The 20,203-nt window shown below is 39.9% G+C and overlaps 1 protein-coding gene across 1 annotated transcript in view; it reads right to left on the bottom strand.

Moving 5' to 3' along the window:
* Window positions 1-20,203, bottom strand: part of st18 (ST18 C2H2C-type zinc finger transcription factor) — a gene marked incomplete at both ends in the record, with an annotated part of 40,793 nt that overhangs the window by 14,265 nt on the left and 6,325 nt on the right. The window contains 4 exons of the mRNA XM_080034599.1: window positions 3,111-3,298; window positions 3,531-3,561; window positions 4,403-4,457; window positions 6,998-7,113. Of these exons, the coding sequence (XP_079890725.1) occupies window positions 3,111-3,298; window positions 3,531-3,561; window positions 4,403-4,457; window positions 6,998-7,113 (390 nt within the window). The remainder of the gene's footprint in view (window positions 1-3,110; window positions 3,299-3,530; window positions 3,562-4,402; window positions 4,458-6,997; window positions 7,114-20,203) is intronic.

Genomic DNA, 20,203 nt, shown 5'->3' with positions numbered 1-20,203 from the left:
TTTTCTTCTTCCTCTGTGTTTCCGATTGAAGCAACAACCCAATGGAGATTTAGGATGAGATTATGGAAGGATTTACTGCGTGGTAGACGGCGAACATCACTTTTCTAATTAGTTATGTGTATATTTAAGTGTGAGCTAAGCAGCAACATGTTGTCGTCTAAACCAAAAAAAAACATATTTTAAAAGCAGATAATTGTTGTTTTCTAGGGATGAGAGCGAGGAGAGTGTAGAATGAATGATCCCCTGAAAAAACAGAGGGAAGAAACCGCAAACATGAAGATAAAAAGGAGAAATCTCAGTGAGCTGCTAGCTGTCTGTGTGGCGAAACCCGGTTTAAGAACTTGTATTTTAAGTTCACCTGCAGTTTATTGAGAAGAAAAAAACTGTGGTTGAAGAATGAAATCAAAATCATAGACGTCACGGTATAAAGAATACATTTGATTTTAAAAGTGATTTGTCAACCAGTGTGCACAAAAAGAAGAAAGAAAGGTTAAAAGAAATGTCCTACTATATACAGAACATGTCCTGAAAAATCACTTATCTTAATACATTAGTGTAAAAATATTAACAACTTACAATGACCATTTCAATGCAAGATTCTGCAGGAAGAAAAAAATGACTCTAATAATGTCATGTATTTGTTCTGAAAGATGACTCGCTAAATTCCTGGCTTTAGAGTTTTAAAATCCCTGTGGGTGTGATAGGATAACGCATATGATAAATCTAGTACCATTACTGCAGATTAATAAAATATATATGTATTTCTTCTTATTATTATTTTTTACAGTGATTTCCTATAATCTCTTTTTCTCCTGCTTATTTTCGCTCTCAATAATTTAATTTGCTTTGACCTTTTGCCATCTATCTTTTTAGTATTAAATCCAGAAATCCCCACTCATATGTACAGACAGCCACAAGATAGTGTGAAGCCCTACACATTGAAAGTCTGATCAGCGGGAACAGACAAAGAGGGTTATCCCTTTAAAATGCCCCTGAAACAACACTTTATTAACACCACTGATTATATGAAGTCGCGGAGAGTGATTAACAATGGAAAGCTATCATCTGGATTGATTCAACAAAATCTCTCCTGATCCTCCAAAATCGTTCTAACTTATGCTCGATTAATGCTCTTTGGACTGGGAGAGTTTTTACTTTAAGTTGGCTGGACCGTGGGCCTATATCCTCTTAAGTGGCTAGACATCAAAACCAAAAAAAGTAGGATTGGAGAGGTTCAGGAGATGGATAACGATGGATTGTGAGAATCAGATCACAAACTGATACAGGCATTATCAGACAGCTATGACTTATTAATGGGAGCAGCGCAAAAACTAAATCCTCACCAAAAGAGCTTTTACATAAATGATGTGGTGCTAATGAAAAGACAAAATGCTCATATAAATATAGGAATTTGTACATCATTAAAATAAAGTGGAATTTCCTATGCAGTTTGCTCAGGCAAAACATTACAGTGTGTCATTTTCAGTTCCCCGCTGTTGAAGATATTGGAAAAGCAATGTCTGAAGACCAACCCTGTTGAATGAAAATTTAAAGCCAGTTACAAGTATTTACATTTATGAGGCAAGCAACAAGGGTTTTGTTTTTCATCCAGATGGACTTCCCGGCCTGACACAGCCGCATACAGTCAGACAAGCACAAAGACGTGTACACACGCAAGCACACACACACGCACACACAGAGAGACACAGAAGTGCGGTGAAAAAAGGAAAGAGATGGAGGGAAAAAAACTTGGATCCCTCCGGTGGTTTGTGTGTTGGAACAGGTGAACAGTTTGTACTCCAGAATAGCCATTACCAGCACTCTGCAGCAGGGCTGCAGTTGGCTGGAGTTGAACGCAGTGTGGCTCAACCAAACGAGAGGCTTATTTTTCTCCCTTTTTTGTTAAAATGCAGATATGACCAGCTTCCCACCGCAAAAATTCTTACTGCCTCCAGTCCACTTTTCCAATTTACGTTTTTACCACAGAAAATAGCCCCCAAATCTGACGATAACAGCAAAATATGTTCTGATTTTCAATAGCCGTGTTCATTTGACACTCTTCAGATACATTTGTGTCCATTCTGGCAGTATTTTGTTTTGTTTTAAAGCCGATCCACTGAATATTAGGTTCAGATAAGGAAAATATACAGCAGTCAAACAACCGTTAAAAAAGTATTTAGAATTCACCACAACAAAAGGGAAAAACTGATGATGCATAGTGAATTACTAAGATAATTGTAATGTAATATGAACCCAGGAAACAAATAAATTCCATTTCCAATGAATCCACACAATTCAGTGAGCTACTCTCCTGGTCCATTTAACTACACACATGTGTACTATAATGAGCCGTAGACATTATGTCTAATTATGTATTAGACTGTGTTAGAGGGCCTAACAAAAGCTTTTGAAAGGGACAATTACGTTTGTTGCTTAGTTACATCGTTAAAAATATACCAAATCAGTGCAGATTATAGTGGGCGAGAATGCACACGCACACGTCGAGCATTGTTGCCAAAATGCACAAAATTCAATTCATTAGGAAAAAAGAAAAAAAATTTGCTCCTGAAAATAAACAATTTTTAAATGTTGTTGATGAAATGTCACCGTGGTTTAGTGAAGTCCTCGTAAAATAAATAGATTAAATAAACTGCAAAACATCAGCCAGGCGCTGTCGATGCCTCATTTGTTTTCCACAATGGGCAACTTCAATAAGAAATTCTGCTTAAGAGAATGGGAGAAGTTTAATTTAAATCAAAGTGAACCGGTGCACTCCCCCATTCAGTGTCTCATTCTATGGATTCAATGGGGTTTGGCCTGGCTTTTGAAAAAGGACAGATGAGGGGTCTGAAATACTGGCCTCATCAAAGGAGGGGGTAACGCCACGCCAGAAATATCATGGCAGATCAGCTGTCAAAACTTCAATTTGCGGACGTGAGACACAACTAATGTGGACCCAGCAGTGTTAGTCTTTCACTTTCCACTGCACAATGACTGAGGCTGCTGGCTGATGGCAGAGGGAGGGGGAAATATGAATGCAACAGATGGGATTTTAAAATTCAGCGTCAATTGTTCATCAAAACAGACAAAACAACAGGACATCTGTTTACCTGCTGGAGTGTCAATGTTCCTCAGCTCTTCTTTGTCCTGTGGCGGTGCCAGGTCCTCGCTCTCCTCTTCACATGCCTCACTGGGGCTGTAGTGGCGCGGCTTCATCAGCAGGGACTTTCTCTTGTTGACGGGGGCGCCCTGCACCCCATCCTGAGCACTCCTCTTCCTAGCCACGGACCCATATGGGCTGGAGGGGAAGAGAGAGGAGAGAAGGAACGGACAAAAAGCACAGCAGGGTCAACAAAGGCCTCAGTTGGCTCATTTAAAAGGCCCCAACAATTAAAAATTTAAGATTTATTTTTTAATTGAAGTTAAAACCCTTGTAATGAACCACATCCATGATCTAGGAACATTTTAGTTTGTTGGCATGCAGATGAAAAAGAGATGAGAAAAGTGTTCACATCATAAAGAAAATTCACCTGTGAGTCTCAGTGATGCAGTCGGCCAGCCCTGTGTAATAAAAGCAACAAAAAAAAGATAAAAAGTTATGTTTACATTTCCACTACAGTAGCGGCAGCATCTGTCCACATATTCTTCATCAAAGGTTAAAAACCGGGCTCACTACTTTTGGGCTACTGCTAATGAAATGTTATGTTCTGTAAATATTTGTTTTGTCGATAATGTTTTAAAAGGGATGACACCAGCCGGGCTAATACTGCTTTTATACACAGCCGTTTCACCTCAGATTTCCATTGTCTTTTTACAACACCATTGGGTATAATCAGAATTAGAATGGAGACGTGGTTCTTTTCATTGATCTGCGAGGCCTTTTTCATTCAGTTTGCTCATTCTCCGGGACACTGACAGACGCTCATCCTTTGATGGCGTTGACAACATGATCTGAAAGACTAAATCAATTTTCCCTGAAGCCTGTGTCAATCTCATTCACAAGTTTATTCACCTACTCTCGTCAAGCACAAGCAATAATAACACTTTTCATGAATGTTCCCCAGATGTAGTAATAGCTCCAGCGCGAGCAGGCAGGCCTCAGAGTCCCCTGAACACTTGTATAATGACATATCCAGTCTAGAGGTTTTCAATCACACGATATATACACACTCCTTAACTAATTTGAGCCAGTGTTTCCGATTTAATGAAGTTATTCCCCTCTGAATAATGAAATGGCAGTGCAGTGCTCTTGAGACCGGTAAGATAATACATAAAATTGACAGTTATAAAGTTGGATTGTTGAACTGATACCCCTAATCCATGACGGTAAGTGGAACATTGTGTGTGCGCGCATGTGTGTTTAGGCAAAAAAAACTGAACTAAAACGGGAAGCTGTACTCACCTGTGCTACTGTTACATGTTACATTCAGGGTTTGCTCTTCACCTTCAGAATCCATCTGTAAATAAAAGATGCAATGTACAAATGAGACACAAAACAGGCATTTGAACGTGCCCTAATTTATGATTTCTATTTTATTTCTTTTAAATAGAAACGGGCAGGAACACTTTCTGGATTATTAGAGATTTCTGTCAGTAAACCAGAGGCAGTAGTGCACCTTAAATAACAATTTGTGTGAAGGACAACATCACAAAGAGCTCCTAAAACATCACTATTATTCAAACACATAAAGTATAATATTAGGGGGGGAGTAGAAAAAAGTTTTAAAGGTGAGCAAAAATGTAATGACACCCAATAATGACATGAAAGTACGGACTGTGCGTCTGTTTAGACACAAATAGTTGCTAAAATCCATCCACTCTCTCTGGCTGTTTCTGGTGGGTCCCAAATAAAACCTATTAAACATAATTATTCCGGGCTGATGGTGGCGTATAGTGGTCACAGGCCAGTGAAATGTGTGAGTCATAGGATATGCTGTTACTTTTCCCTGGTAATGGGAAACATGACTCCTCTCTCTCGTTTGCTGTTGTGATTGAAGGCACTGACCTGTCATACATTTATAATAGGGGAGCAGGTGTGGCAGTGATGGACCTTAATTTCCTTTAATAAACCTTTTATGTGCCACACTCTTAATGCCACGCCGGGCCCTCAGAGGTCCTGCTCGTAATAGGTTCATTACTTTTGATTACTACAGCCTATTGAGACAAACAACTCCCCAACACTATAGATTACATTCTGTAAAAAAAACGAAATGTACCTCATTAGTTTTGGAACACTTTTGCACACAGACATGCTTCAACATTTTGTATAGATTTTTTGTTGTTATGAAGGCAAAAAATGTTGCTCTGACATCCTGTAAAACTGAGATTGTAACGTTGACATTAATCAGTAATCAAGTTCAAACGATGTTATCGGTGTTACGGAAATATCACGACTGACTCACGCACGTTTATTTACCCGGGAGTGTGTTTTTTCCTTCATTTGACATTTTAGAATTCCCCTTTCTGTGTAAATGTTCTGAAGACAGTATTGTATCATTAAACTTGTTATACTTTAAAGAACAAATATTTATTCTCTGCATGAATTAAGAATTATATGTTTGCAATGATATTGATATCATAAAAAAACTACAAAAAACAGAATGCTACATTAATTGCATGTTAATGAGCTATGGGGTCCAGAACCTCAGTTTACAGTCAAGTCTTATGCAATAGGGCTGTACTGTCTGATTATCGCAGTTTTTTTCATCCTATGAGCTGCATATCCAGTTTCACACATTATATAAGTTTGAGTCGCACAAGCAAATCTTAACCATTCTTCTGTGAGCAAGCTTGTGGCGTGTGCATATTTCGACAAAATTATGACAGGACTGGTTTTGACGAAGCAGAGGCTACTGTGTATATCTAATTCACATAACAAGAAGTGACAAGTAACAAGACAACAAGGAAGGCCTCGGCGGATGCTCTGGCGTACTAACAGGTAGTCCTGGCAAAGGCAACAACGTGGACAAACATGTGACACTGAGTGTTTACAAAAGCAGATCAAATAGATACATTCAGGGTCAAAGCGGAGCTTGTATTTGACCGTCCCTACCAGTCTGGCTGAGAACATTATAGAATTGACCTTTTTGTTTTGTTATTTGTTTGGATTTTTTATTTATTTTCAATGTATAATTTTTTCTTTAAAAATAAAAGAAGGCCTTATTCCAGCATACTAGTCCCAGATATTAATTTATTTAATAACATTGTGCTACTACAAAACAATGCTCTATTTTTTTGTAGAATCTCCCTATGGATAATGTACGTATGTATTTTTCAGTGATTTTGCCATTTTATTATTTCAGTAACACAACATAACCTGGTTGTGTTGGTGTTATGGTGAAATGATTGGGATTGTTGAAGGATCACTTTTCCAAAAGTCAACACACGGAAATAAGGCCACTAATGTTTAAGCGCAAAAATAGTGTAAAAACAAAACACGCTCCAAATCACTGCTAGGTTCTTATGTCTTACAGTAGTCTAGTTTTGATCAAATGTCAATGATTTCCATTCATTTTTACTAAATATTTTTAAATACACACTGACATGGCCTTAAAACTTAGTTGATGACAGTGAACATTTTGCCTGCTTTAATGATTATTATATCTAAAACACTGGTATGTCCGTTTTAGAACATAATAACTAGTAACAACAGCATCTCTCTAAACGTCCTGGTATGGTTTTAAAGGCAGTTTGTTTTAGCTGGGACAACCTGACAACTAAAGGCAACCACTACTTTGGGAAAAAGCCTACTCAGCAATGCCTTTTTAAAGAGCAGCCACCCACAGCTTTGCATAAGTCAAAAAAACCAACTCTGCTTATGATCACTGTGGTCAAAGGAGCAGTGGCACTCCACCACTCAGTATGCTATATATCCAAAACACTGTTACACAATCATTTTATCCCCGGAGACTTTTTGTCCCTGACAAAAGTTACTTTCACTTTGTGTTGTAGAATTTACAACACCCTGTCTGGGCCCCATCTGTGTCGGATTATTTACCTTTGATTGTAGTTTTCCAAGCGCCTTGTGGGATAAAATGCCAGATCCGCACTGTCCAACCCGGTTGATGCTTTCACACTTGTTATTTCTCAGGAGGTGATCATGTAATTCATTATCTAGGACAGAAAAAAACACACCATACATTTAAGTATAAAAATTGTCTACTTATAGCGCACTGGAAATCAATTATGCGTCTCGAAACCATTTTTTTCGGAAGGTTTTTTACTATTACATTTTCATCACCTAGAGACATGGATGTGAACATGCAGTCATGAAAAAAGGTGGAAAGAGCGTATTAATACCTCAGATCAAATAAAAAACATGCAAATTGATTGCTTGACAGAGATCAAATTGCCTGCTTCTAATTAATACAAAACATCCAAGAGGGAAAACAAGGATGAGCACAATGAGTACATTAAGCCTCTTCACTTCACAGATCTTATTATGGAATTATTTATTTCTGTTAGCTTTTGAAAAAAAAAACATCATCTTAATTATAGCTCACAGAGCGCTACCCCGGAAAAACAAAACTGGGGGAAAAGGAGGCGAAGGGGGGTCGAGGGAGGGTTATTCACTCAGTTAAATTAGCATATGAAAAAAAGACTCTACTATTGGAGCTGGTTCGTCATGTGCTAGTGCTGAATCATATAAATGCACCCCTTGCCCACCCCCCACGCACACACACCCCCACCCACCACACACACACACACACACACACACACACACACACACACACACTCTCTCCCCTTTTCTCTCTCTCTCTCATGCACGCACCCCAGGTCCAACCCAAAATAATGCTTCTCTTAGGGCCGTTTCCCTGCGTCTGGGGTAGATTTCTCAGGGGGGAAAAGGAGGCAGCCTGATGCTTAGGGTCTATGAGATTTTCTATGTGTTAATCTGGCTTGCTAGCTGTCCTTGAGCCCAGCCCTATTTCCCCCCTAACCCCATCTGCTAGCATTCCCACCACAGAGGAGAGAATGGGGGTAGAAAAAAGAGAGAGGGAGAGAGAGACCTTCCCAGTCCAGCAATCATGAATAACCATTGCCTCGCACCATTATTAGAAAAGGGCTGGATCCAAACTGAGATGATGGTGGAGGGGAAGTATCTGTAAAACACCCCGACGCTCTTGACAATACTCTGACTGCGCACTCTTGCGTTTCTGTTGTAAGTGATGCTATTATGATTATTTTCATATAAGGCCATATTAATACAGTGCAGCTGCTGTGGATATTCATCACTGACCTTGAGTCTTTGTGTCCCCTTGTTCCCAGCTTATCCATGCACTTGGGACGCTCTCATGTAATTAACACAGACATTATTGTGATGGAGTAAAAAAAAAAAAAAAAGGAAAAAAAAGTGGTACCGCGCTGATACCTCATCGTGAAACCAATAAAGCAGCCTGACTAGCAAAGTAAGATTCTGGAGACCATAAAATTAATTACATTATTTACATTTCCTTTAGATAGGGGGGGTACAGGCGAGATGATAGAGGCAAATGAGATTACACAAAATAAGATTTCAAAATGTCAGGGCTGCACACTCCAACCAACCAACTGTTATGATTAGATTACTCTTTTAATACAATTACTGTCTCGGGCTGTGTGTGTGGAAACAATGCATACATAAAAAACAGGAGCCCGCGTCTTAACTGATCCCCATCCTTTTCCTCCACGAGCCTTTTTCTCTTAACCTTTCTTCAACAGTATCATTTTGAATTATAGGGAACGGATGGGTGCTCTGTGCAAGGTCACTGTCTGGTGTGTGTACTCACCCCCCTCCGCACGCCCCCACCGCCCCTACACCCCCGGCCCCCCCTCCCCTCTCCTTGTTTTTGTTTCCTCTCCCAGAAGCACACTGAGTGAAGGGTTAAAACTGGAATGGATTTAATTATGGAATGAATGGAATTATAATGCGCCTGCAGCAAGTTTTCCTCCTTATTTATTAAAGCAGCTGATGGGCCAGGTTTGATGAGCCACTTCTGGCATAATTGAGTCATCACACAAAGAGGGTTCCTTGCATTCAGAGTGGTTTTATCAGCAGCAAACAGACCTGATTACTGGCAATTACACTCTGATCTAGGGGAAGGAGAAAAAAAAGGGTAAATGTGCGGGGTAACTTCTGTGTTTATAGTTTACCCCGGGAATAATTTTCACATTAATTTTACACGCTAAGTGTTTTCTGTTTATGTATTATGGAGAGAGCAAACGGCGGAAGATAGCACCTTTTACTTTCATATTTCTTTGTAATGAATTTCGGAGGATATAGTGAACTGATTGCAATTCATACGTACCCTATAGGAGGTTGTGAATAGTGGAGAGAACCAGCTGAACATAAAAGCCGGTTTAAAGTTGAAGCAAAAGGTGAGCTGCCAGGAAAAAAAGACCTGCTTGGAAAGGGTTCACACCTACTTGGCGGAAAGCAGGTAGAAAAAGAAAAGCATTTGTACAAAACGCAGGCAATTGCTTTTGCAATTTTTTTTTTCATTGAGATGCAAATGGGTTTGTGGTGAGTAAATGAAGCACTGCTCAGAGATTAAAATCAACTTCTGTTCAGAGAGTATTGAGATAAACAACTTTTTGTCTTTTTTGTGAGGTGGCCAGGGAGCAATCAGACGCCCCTTGCCTAAATACCAGCTGGACATTAGAATTATAGCTCAGGTTTATTTTAGAGGGGGTGGGGGGGAGGGGGGAGGCAGAAGAGGTCTAGCGTGACTAATATATATATATATCTCTAATGTAGTCTTTTATATTTTTTATTTCACAATATTTAATCATTGGTTACCTGCATAGTCAAATAGAGTGTTAATGATAATAATAATTAAGACTTAAATGCACAAAAAAATGCACTAAAAAAATTGCGGTGTTTCAAACAAATTGACTTCCTTGTATGTTTAGAACATTAAGATGAGTGTATTTAGCATAATTAAATTTCAGCTACAAAAATTATCAGGCTTTTAAATTAAGTTTAAAAAAAGTTTAAAAAAAATGTCTTCCTACAATTTATGAGCATTCCTCTGCCTGAAAAAGGTGTCTGGATTCATGCAGACACACACACACACAAAAAAAATAACTTGAAGTCAACTGCGATTTCAGATATAACAGCCTCACAGCTACCCTGACGGCCAAGCAAAGTGTTTGTGCCTTTTGCCAAAGAGTACTTTTATAGAGGAGCGTATTGGCATCTTATCACTTCTCCAAGACAGAGACGCTTCAATAAAAGAACACAGCTCACAGAATTCTTAACAGACAATTAGGAGCCTGGCTCGCCACTATCGCTTCAATGATTTGTTATGATGGCATAACTACAGGGGAAACTTGTTATTGGACAGAGTTAGCAAGAGTCCCATAAAAGAGTCAGATGGTGACACCTTTTGCCGAGGTGATTTATGAATCTTGTAATCGCTTTCCAAAGTCACCGCAAAGCCCTCCCTCTAAATTGAGTTCATCTGGAGCCGGACCACACAGAGGCACCAAGTCCAGATTGTTTCTTCTGACATCAAAGAGCCAATTTCTGTTTTTGACCAAATTTCCAGTGCTTTTAGTTCCCTTATCGTATGAAAGGGGCCTGGGTGATATGCTACTTTATTTGTGAATTTCAATCCAATTAGGAACACCAAAAAATATTGAGGCAAATCAAAAATCAGTATCTTCTTGCACTAACGTTACGAATCAATAGCATTGTAAACGGAGGGGCAGACAATTCATCCATTGGCAAGACTCCAGTCTGCCAAACCAGTCTCACGTTATGTTTGAATCTTTGAAATTCTGTCGTGGAACATGGTTTTTCAAACCTGTCTAATTTAGGGGACAGGTGTTTGGGGAGAAAGAAGTTCCAGCCCCGGTGTAACAATGAGCAGAGTAATCCTGGCCATTGTTCCTGCCCAAGGAGGCCCTTTCATGGAGGAGGTTGCATGAATGCTACCAGGTGGTCTGCAATTTGGAGGAAAACGTAGTAACCGTTCCAGCTAATCCCCCGTCACAAAAGGCAGGTCTCCAGTGCTCTGGGGCTCTCCGGGGCAGAGGGAAAAGTTTACCTCGAAACACACAGTGTCTGAAAGGAGTCAGGGACTCGAGCAGTGATTCCTAATCAGATTGCGCTGAAGTGAACAGCTCGCATGGCAGCTGTAGTTTTCCCAGGGTTAATTACCTTTCACTGCTCTCTCTAAATGAGTCAGCTGTTCCTGTCATTAAACAACTCCACTCTATCTGTGCTCCTCTGTCCTCCACACACATGTGCACACGGGTGCGCACGTTCACACCCCTCCCTCCCCCACACACCCCCCCCCCCCCGTATTCTTAATGTCTTGGATATGGTGGTCAAGCAAAAGACTATTCAAAGATTCATTATTTGAATATTATAGATAGTTTGATAATTTGACCAATCAGTCAGAGGCCAGTGAAATGGAGGTTGCTGTCTTTTTTTCATCAATGCTACTGATGTTTATGCAAATAGAAGGCAGTATTCCCAATGCACCTCCCTGATCCTGTTGAAGCAAAATAATACCAATCTGTCGAGGTCTTATTCCTAACAGCCCCTTTAGTACTAATTGAGTATATATAGGAGGCAAACATGGTCACATATGCGCACATACAAACACAGGCATACGTACGTACGCACAAACACGCGGTACACACACCCATGCGCACACGCTCACACACAGACGCAGAGTCCAGCTCTGATATAGCTGTGCTGTCATCAATTCTGAACAATCTGTCTGCTTACTGAGCTCAGTGGCTTAGGATGTTGGGGGAGTTTTAAGTGATTTTTGCCACTGTATGGTAAAATCCCTTGGCCACCTGGATTACAAACTCTAGTCCTTTAACTCATGCCAGTATAAATCCGTGTTAACTCGGATTTACCTCTGGCATATGAATTCTCAATCTGCGTAAGCTTTGTTTGGAATGAGTTGAACATAAGTATTTCGTGCAGCAAAAGATGCCCAATGCTGAATTCCTATTTCTGTGAAACTCACACTGGTAGACAGTTCACGACCAAATGTCATTATCAGAATGACTAGAAAAGGCTCAAGCGGCGTTTTATTGCGCTGAAGAGGTGAGGCCCGTACAGCCGTTCACAACAAGGTGGAAGTGTGCACTGCTGCACTGTGAAACCCATGTAACCATGGTGACGGATATAAACTCAGAGCTGTAACGCTGTGGTCAAGAGTTTAATCAGTTTCCTTATACCAAGATTCTGCTTTGCTTATTGTCAGACAAACATTATTTGCTCAGTTGTTCAAACACAAGCCCTGGTGTGCCACCAAAGCGATCATGATAAAATAAAATATGGCATGAACAGCCCGGAGGATCTAAATGAAGTATTATCCAATATCCATACAATCTCTCACACTCACACATACAGTACACACACACACACACACACACACACACACACACACACACACACACACACACACACACACACACACACACACACACACACACACACACACACACACACACACACAGACACACACACGTCTGGGCTAGCAGAGTTAAGCCAGACTATTTTGTACTTAAAAGGTTAGCAGGGCTGTTTTGTGAGTTTGATCCATGCTTGCCAATTCAGCAGATGGTCCATGAATATGATTATATGCATCAATAAAAGGAGTAATCTTTAACAAAATGTAAATTTGACTTAAGTCCAGGGTTTAATATACGATATGGACTTTAACCCACTTTCCAGCCTGACAGTGGAGCATGATAAGCTAATGCACTTTCATTTTTTGTATTACAGCAATCACTAATGATGCTCCTTTGCTACAATTCAGAGATCAAAACGTTTAAGGGAAAGTACAAGATATCTGTGCAAAATGTGCACGTGTCTAAAAAGAACATCCATTCAGTATTTGAGGGAGCATTTAAACAGTTTAGCAATCGATACAGACTCTAGAGTCTTCGCAAGACCCTCTGCTGTGCTGTCATGCTTTTCTCTATTATACATTTCAGCGGTCTTTAGATAAATCCTTTTCAAGCTTTACTCAAGCATCAACAACAATAAACTGCCTCCGAAAATAATCTCCACCACCAACAAATACAGGCACAGACCCCAGAAATACACATTTAGACTTTTGTGAAAAAAAAACAGAAAGTCACAGCTCCGATACAAACTACCATGGAGTGCACATGACATAAAGTGCATGAGTGAAAAGTTAATACCAAAGTTAAGACTGGTCAAGTAAAAATGCGCTGATCTTATTCTGAGACACATAGAACAGTCTCACTGCTACTGACCCCTTGCATGGATCCACTTATCTGAGCCTGAGGCTTACAAAGCACAGCACAGCACATCCTTCAACAGACCAACAGAATCACTTGTCTCCCACACCTTAATGCACTCATGTTAACATGTCCGACAGGGCAGAATGGCGAGCTGGACTTACCATGCCCCTTTTAGCCTTTGTTTTGCCTCTCATAGTGACGTTGGGGAGCAGACGGAGCAGAAGGATATCGAGGTGGGGTTCAGGGTAGTCCAGAGTCTCGCTGCTGAGAGAGTATGTTTGGTTGGTGTGTGTGTGTGTGTGTGAGTGTGAATGTGTGTGCAGGGACACTGTGATATTCACTCGAAACGCTAAGCTTTTTCTTTTTTTTTGTAGCCTTTGTGTCATTCACTTAACAACCAATCTCATTAGCTGCCGGGTTACAATGGGCTGAATTATTTTCTGTGTAAATACACCACATGGTGATCCTCAAGGTAAGACCTCTGAAGGTCTTTTTAATTACATAAAAGATAGATTCACCTCAGAAAAAAACAGGATGCATCTAAAAAGACATTTATATAGAGTGATTTCAATTGAGAAAATATGTTTACTTTCCTCATAGTATGTTGTGAAAGGACTGTTAATGTAGTAGAGCCTTCCATATGAAGGAAGGTATGTAGCCTTGACTAGATTATGATACTTTAAAAAAATATGCGATGGGTAATTTAAGGAAGGATAGATGAATGCTCAGGAGTGCTCCCTCTTAGCTTTATGAAAAATCTTTAAGGATTTTGCAGACACATTTATAAATTAACGCACACAGAAAGCTGATTGTTTAAAAAAAAATGTGGAACATGTTAAGTGGTTTAACGAATGTCTTGCTGCAGTGGTTGTTGGTGCAGACCCATGAATCCATGTAAACTGTAACTATTGTAAGCACTTGAAGTCATGACAGCTGTCTATAAGCATCAGGGACATGTCTATTGGCCAACTTGACCCTTGTTAGAAAACAAAACAAATACAAAAAAGAGAATACTGCAGCCTGGGACCGCCGAGCCGGGTCACTGGAGATTTTCCAGACAAACGCCGCACAGGGGAGGGGAGGAGAGGGGAGGGGAGGGGAGGAAGAATAAAAAGGACAGGCTCAGAATCTCATTTTAACAGACCGCACACAATCTGGGCTCCCACAGAACTATCTCTGCCTGACCGCTTTCTATTTATCCCTTATCAGTGTTTACCAACCGCTAGTTTTCTTTCATTCACACTGTGAGGCAGTTCTCTTACTATCAGTCAACAGCTGACACCGTGGAACAGCCTCAAAGGCAAGAGGAAGGGATCAAAACTAAACCAAAGCTGTTTAAACAATACAACAGAGGAAATAAATTCATAAATCCTAATTCTTCCCAACCCACAAGGGTATAAGCAGATCCTTTATAGTTAGGCCAACAAACAAAACCACAGCCAATGAGGTACATTACAATCAAGGTACATTCAGAAATGTATTTTTTTGAAGACAGGCGGAAAAAAAAATCCCATGTAATATTAATTGGGAACATTTCATAGTCTTGCCCTGTCAAGCAAATATAACTATTCAATAACAGGCTTTATCTGTTATGTTCTATTCTCTCTTTTTTTGGGGAAAAATCCCACCTGATTCACATTTCTAACATTATTAGATCATTTCACTGTAAAGTAGAACCAAGCTACAAAATCAGACCCAGCTAACATTTAATTAAGATGTATTTTTAATGATCAAATAATGATCATTAAACCAGACAGACTGCCTTCTTATGATCAGTCCACTTCTAAAGGAAAAAACTAAAAAAATGACACTGTAAGTCTTTATAATTTATATAATGCGGATTACTGTTATCCACAATTCTGTAAAATTAATTATATATTATAATATTTAATTTACATTAGACTGAGCTCTAATTTATACAATATTACTAATTATATTTTGTATAAGTGATATCTTGGCATTCTAATACGTTCTAGAAATTACTTATTTATACTAATTTATAATGTAAAAAAATATTTACACAAGACACATTTTAAACAATAGGTATAGGGCTACAAGCAAGGACGATTTAATATATAACATGTAAGTAAGGACTACAGAGAAAAAATTAATACATTTGAAAGGTATACAGTACATCGCACTGTTGCACTTTTTTTCTAGAAGGACACACAGCACAGTTTTTCTGGAATACTGTTCAAAAGTGAAGTAATTAATTACATTTATCCTTTCACCAGCTGCTCAACAGCAGATGGATCATTTCTGGGACCTTGTTGAATTAAATCCACATAATTCATTTTCCTGGATTAACTAACTGAAGTTTTAGTAGGGTAAAAAAAACAGGTAACACAGTATGTGTCAGACTGGCATGTGAGCTGAGCATCTTTTCGTGCAATTTTGTCGTTTACATTGTGTGCACCCGACGGCACTCGACTTAGAATTAAAACTATCCATTAGATATCCAAACATTACAGAACAACAGTAACTTTCATATTTTTATAGAAGTGGCAAGGTGGATTGGAAATAGATTAAAACACTTATTTACATCACAAAAGTTAAGCATGTGTTGTAACTATATGAATTAGTTTGAGAATCCAGTTTTGTTGCAGCACCACCAGGTACCATGGACAGTTCCTTTCGGGCGAACAGAGGTTACATTTCTGTGTTGTGTAGCAACGAACATCCTGCTTTGAAGCAAAAGGGTGGGGAGCGGAGAGGAATAATGGCTCTTACTTATCACTGCTTTGCCACACATCCCCTGCTATAGCCTGTGCTGCTTTTGTCATTAAAAAACAAAGGGCAAAGGTGTAACTTTATAACCTCCCTTTCACGACCTGTCTCTTCGCAATGTTATCGTCTTTGAATAACTTGCCAAACTTTATTATCGAGATGTGACGTGGTTTTACACAATGTAAATGTCTGTCGCTCTTTTTCTTGTTTGTTGAGAGGTGGGAGAGCCTGACTTGGAATAAGCTAATGGAGTTATGATGAAATGGAGGCTAACAGGCAGAATGACAACCGGCGTTTCAATTTATTTTTCACCGCTGAAAGTTTTCCAAATTTTCCCACTGAAATTCTCCGAAACCTAAAAATGAATCATCAATCACAGAGTATAATGTATCTGAAAGACATGGCAATATATTTGACAGATACAGTATAGCAGAGGCTAGTTTACATGACAGTTTTTTTTTTATTCTCAACTAAATTGTTTAATTTCTGCTCAAAAGAACTAAAACTAAAAAGACATTGAAGTTTTGCTTAAAATTTCAGGAAGATTGTACCTTATTCCACCGACTAAACTCTGCTCTCGTTTAAAACAAAAAAATACTTCTTTTTTTAACAGTGACCAAGACCAAGTCAGGTCATCAAGCAGACTGTGAGCCATTAGTGTGCCACAAGTGACTAGTAAATGATGAACTTTTCTAACCAGTATCCGTCTTCCTAAATCAATAGTTGCTCTGGAGACAGTGGAGTGCTTTGCCCCCCCTGAATTTCTTAAAGGGTAAGACTTGTCCAGGTATAACACAAAAGTTCACTTTTACACTAGTTCACTATCACACTACAACTTAACAATAGCAATAGTTACAATCCAAATAATAACAAAAATACAGAGCACAACGCCATTATTTGACCCTTCTTCTTTTTCTATAAATCTAAAACTTGCCCCACCAAAAATAACGTGAAAGCGAAATTATAGACAATTTTACTCATTTCAAATTAGCATATCGTTTTTAAACTTTACCAGACTTAGACTGTGATTTACAGGGGGGGAAAAAGCCAGAACAGGACGCAATAAAATACTTTACTCACTGTTCAAATATGTTATTGGAACACAGAGTCAATGTTTAAGTGCATTAGGCTCTGTGGTCTTGTATGTACAGCTGTCACTGTCAAAGCCACAGGCAACCTGACAATGCTTTGTCTCTGCACACAATACGAACATGTGCTCTTCTAAGACAAGCTTATACTCCACACAAATGCTGTGAATTTAATCTAGATAGACGGTATCTTATGCTATCTGGATGATCAAAAATAGGTCATGTCTCTCAAAAAACAGTTTGAGCCATTTAATCTCCTCTCAAACTGTCTGAAACCCTGGACAGAAGCTACGCTCGCTTTCCAGCAAAGATTTTTAAGAACACTGATTTGATTCAAGCAAACAATGCTCACCACCGGTGCAATATTTTCTAAATTCTCCCTGACACAGCTGAGAACAATTGCCAGCCTCGTACTATTTCACATAATCTTGTAAAATACACAATACACGAGTTCAGCTGCTGAGTAAATCTCAGTCTAAATCTAAGTAAGTTTCTAACTACAACATTTCAGCTCCTGTTCTATGGATTTCAAACGACAGCATCAAAGAGCAAAAGCTAAAAGGCTTGTCGTTCGCTATACAAGGGTATCAGTGATGATAAAATGCTGACCAAAACTGACAGTATATTAAATAGAAAGCAACTTTGACACCAACCTAGTGCTGTGATCCAAAAAGTTTGATTTTCTCCCAGTCTCTTGATAGCTGAGCTGGTGCTGTGGCTTTGAAAGGTAGTCCCCAGGAATATGACATACTGTGCCTTTGACAGCCTCGAGATAAGCACCTGCGTTCGGGTCCCTTTTTACGTCACACCTCCCCATTCACAGCCCTTCAACATGATGCACATTTGCACATCAACAGCCACCAACCCCCCGCCCCCCCCCCCCCCCCCTCCTCCTCCTCGCTCTACTCCCACATCCGCAAAACACACAAACAGGCACACAAGAAGGCAGATGCGTGCACTAGCCTCTACTCATGCGCGCGTACACTCGCACAGACACATGCACAGGCGCCACAGATTTGTGTGCGCTTAGTGAAGATGCAACATAAACGCAGGCAAAGGCACACACACGTAGATACGTATGCAATTACAGGTGATTTATTACCTATTTTTTTTACTCCTTCTTCCAGCATTATTCATATATTGATCCTTGTTCTATGCGTTTATAAAAAACAAACTTTCACTTGCTTTGTCATAAGACCGGGGCATATGCCCTCCCAAGCTCCTCATACATCACTCATCATGCAAATGAGAGGGAATGTCACTCCTCAGCAGCAGATGGCCAGGGATGATAACAATGGCTCAACAGACCAGTTTCAATGTCTGCGACTTTATCGCTACGGCAACAACAAAAATAGATGATATGAAATCCTTGTCTGTTAATTTGATTTCCCCCCCTTTTTAATGTTTGTACCTGTCAGTCTGTTTCATTTCTCCTGGACCATTTGAATGTAAAAGCTTTGTCCGAGGTTTTCTCCGTCACGGGAAGTCTGGCTATCAGTAAAAGGCAGAGACCTGGAAATGATTTTTGGTGACTACGGAGGGCTGCTGCCTTGCAGTTATTCAAGTAATTAGGTGTAATTCCTCCCTGTAGGCCATGTTAGCCTCCTGAGTTAGCTCATGCGTTCGACAGGCCCCGGATAGAGACGGGGAAGAATAAAAGAAGAAAAGGGGCCCAGAGAAAATCACAAATGCAGCTTTTTTAAATCCCCCCACCCCATCCCACAGCCAAAGTGATGTCACCCTGCGTCCTGCTGACTCCTGTTCATACAAGCCCCCATAGCAGAAAGTAAACAGTGGAAGCGTTTAGCAAACAGGGCCAGATTACAATGACAAAGGCAACCACACTTCTGGGTGGAGCCTGGGGCGACTGGGGCAAAAGAGGGGGGTGGAATGGTGTGGCTCAGGATTTAAAATAAGTGATACCCATGAGGGGGCCCCCCTCAAGATCCAAGCGTAGCCTTTCTCCAGCTGATGGTAGGGGCCACCCAAACATGCTTATCTTTTGGTTATGCCCCCCTCCCCTCCCTGGTCTCCCGGGGGACTGACGTGTGAACACAATATGTAATAATAATGTATTTTCACTTCTTTTTTCTGTGATTTGTGCATTTGGTTATGCAAGGCCGGGGACTTGAGGATAGAGAATATCATTACTTAAGGTTTGGCAGTTGATCATCACCTTGTTTAATGCCTCATTTGAAAGTCTAATTTCTAACTGTCTTCAAGAGCCAATCCATGGTACACTGTGAAAGAGACGTACAAAGAGAGTAGACCCGTTCTGTTTTCTCCTCTTTTCACCATTTGTGTCTGATAATCATACAAACATATGAAAGTAAAGAATCATCTATCCAAGCATCTTATCAAATAACATGTTCTTTGTTTGCTGAGGCCGACAATCTCGCTGCGAGGACACAAGAAGCTTGTTGTAGGGGATGATTATTTTGTGTCCTGAGCAAGACAACAGTATTGCTGGAAGATAACACAGAAAGAATCAACTCATGTAAAGCAATCTTGTCAAATTGTGAAAGAGAGCAACATATTGAAGACTACACTACGCTGCCATGACAAATTGTAACATTTTCTTTTAGTCCAAACATCTGGTTCAATTTGGAAAGAAAGAGGGGGAGAGAGCCCTCATTCAGAGCAACATATAAACTAGTGTTTTGTCAAGCTATTTCATCAACCGAAAATGTGGGCATAACTGGAGAGAGCTGATGGAGTAATGAAAGAGGAGTGGGTTGGACAAAATTACATGTCAAACAAGGGTTCACATTTAAAAAGTCCTGCTCATATTTGTAGAAAGTGTTTGATTGCATTTAGAAGGGTATTACAATGGGTCACATCTGTGTCTAAAAGCTTTTTGCATTCTGCCGCAAATTATGTAAGCAAAGCGAAGGGTCACAGCACCCTGTTGTTTTGAGCACTATACCTTCCTCCTGAAAAACCTACACAAATATGTATGACTGAATTCTTCTAATGCACCGCAGGATCAAAATGTCACCAGTATAACTTTAACAAACCCCCCTCAATCAACACACCCCGGCCCGTAATTTCGACAAAGCAATGCGACTAATTTCACATGGCAGCCCGTACACCCCAACAACAATGCATATTCACACTGTGCTATTGAATATGATCGACGTGTACAAAATCTATATTAAACTGTGGTTAAT

This window comes from Ammodytes marinus, assembly GCF_949987685.1.
Source record: "Ammodytes marinus genome assembly, chromosome: 9".
NCBI classification, from domain to species: domain Eukaryota; kingdom Metazoa; phylum Chordata; class Actinopteri; order Uranoscopiformes; family Ammodytidae; genus Ammodytes; species Ammodytes marinus.
Note: the sequence above shows the minus strand (reverse complement) of the source record. Positions and strands in the feature narration are given on the sequence as shown.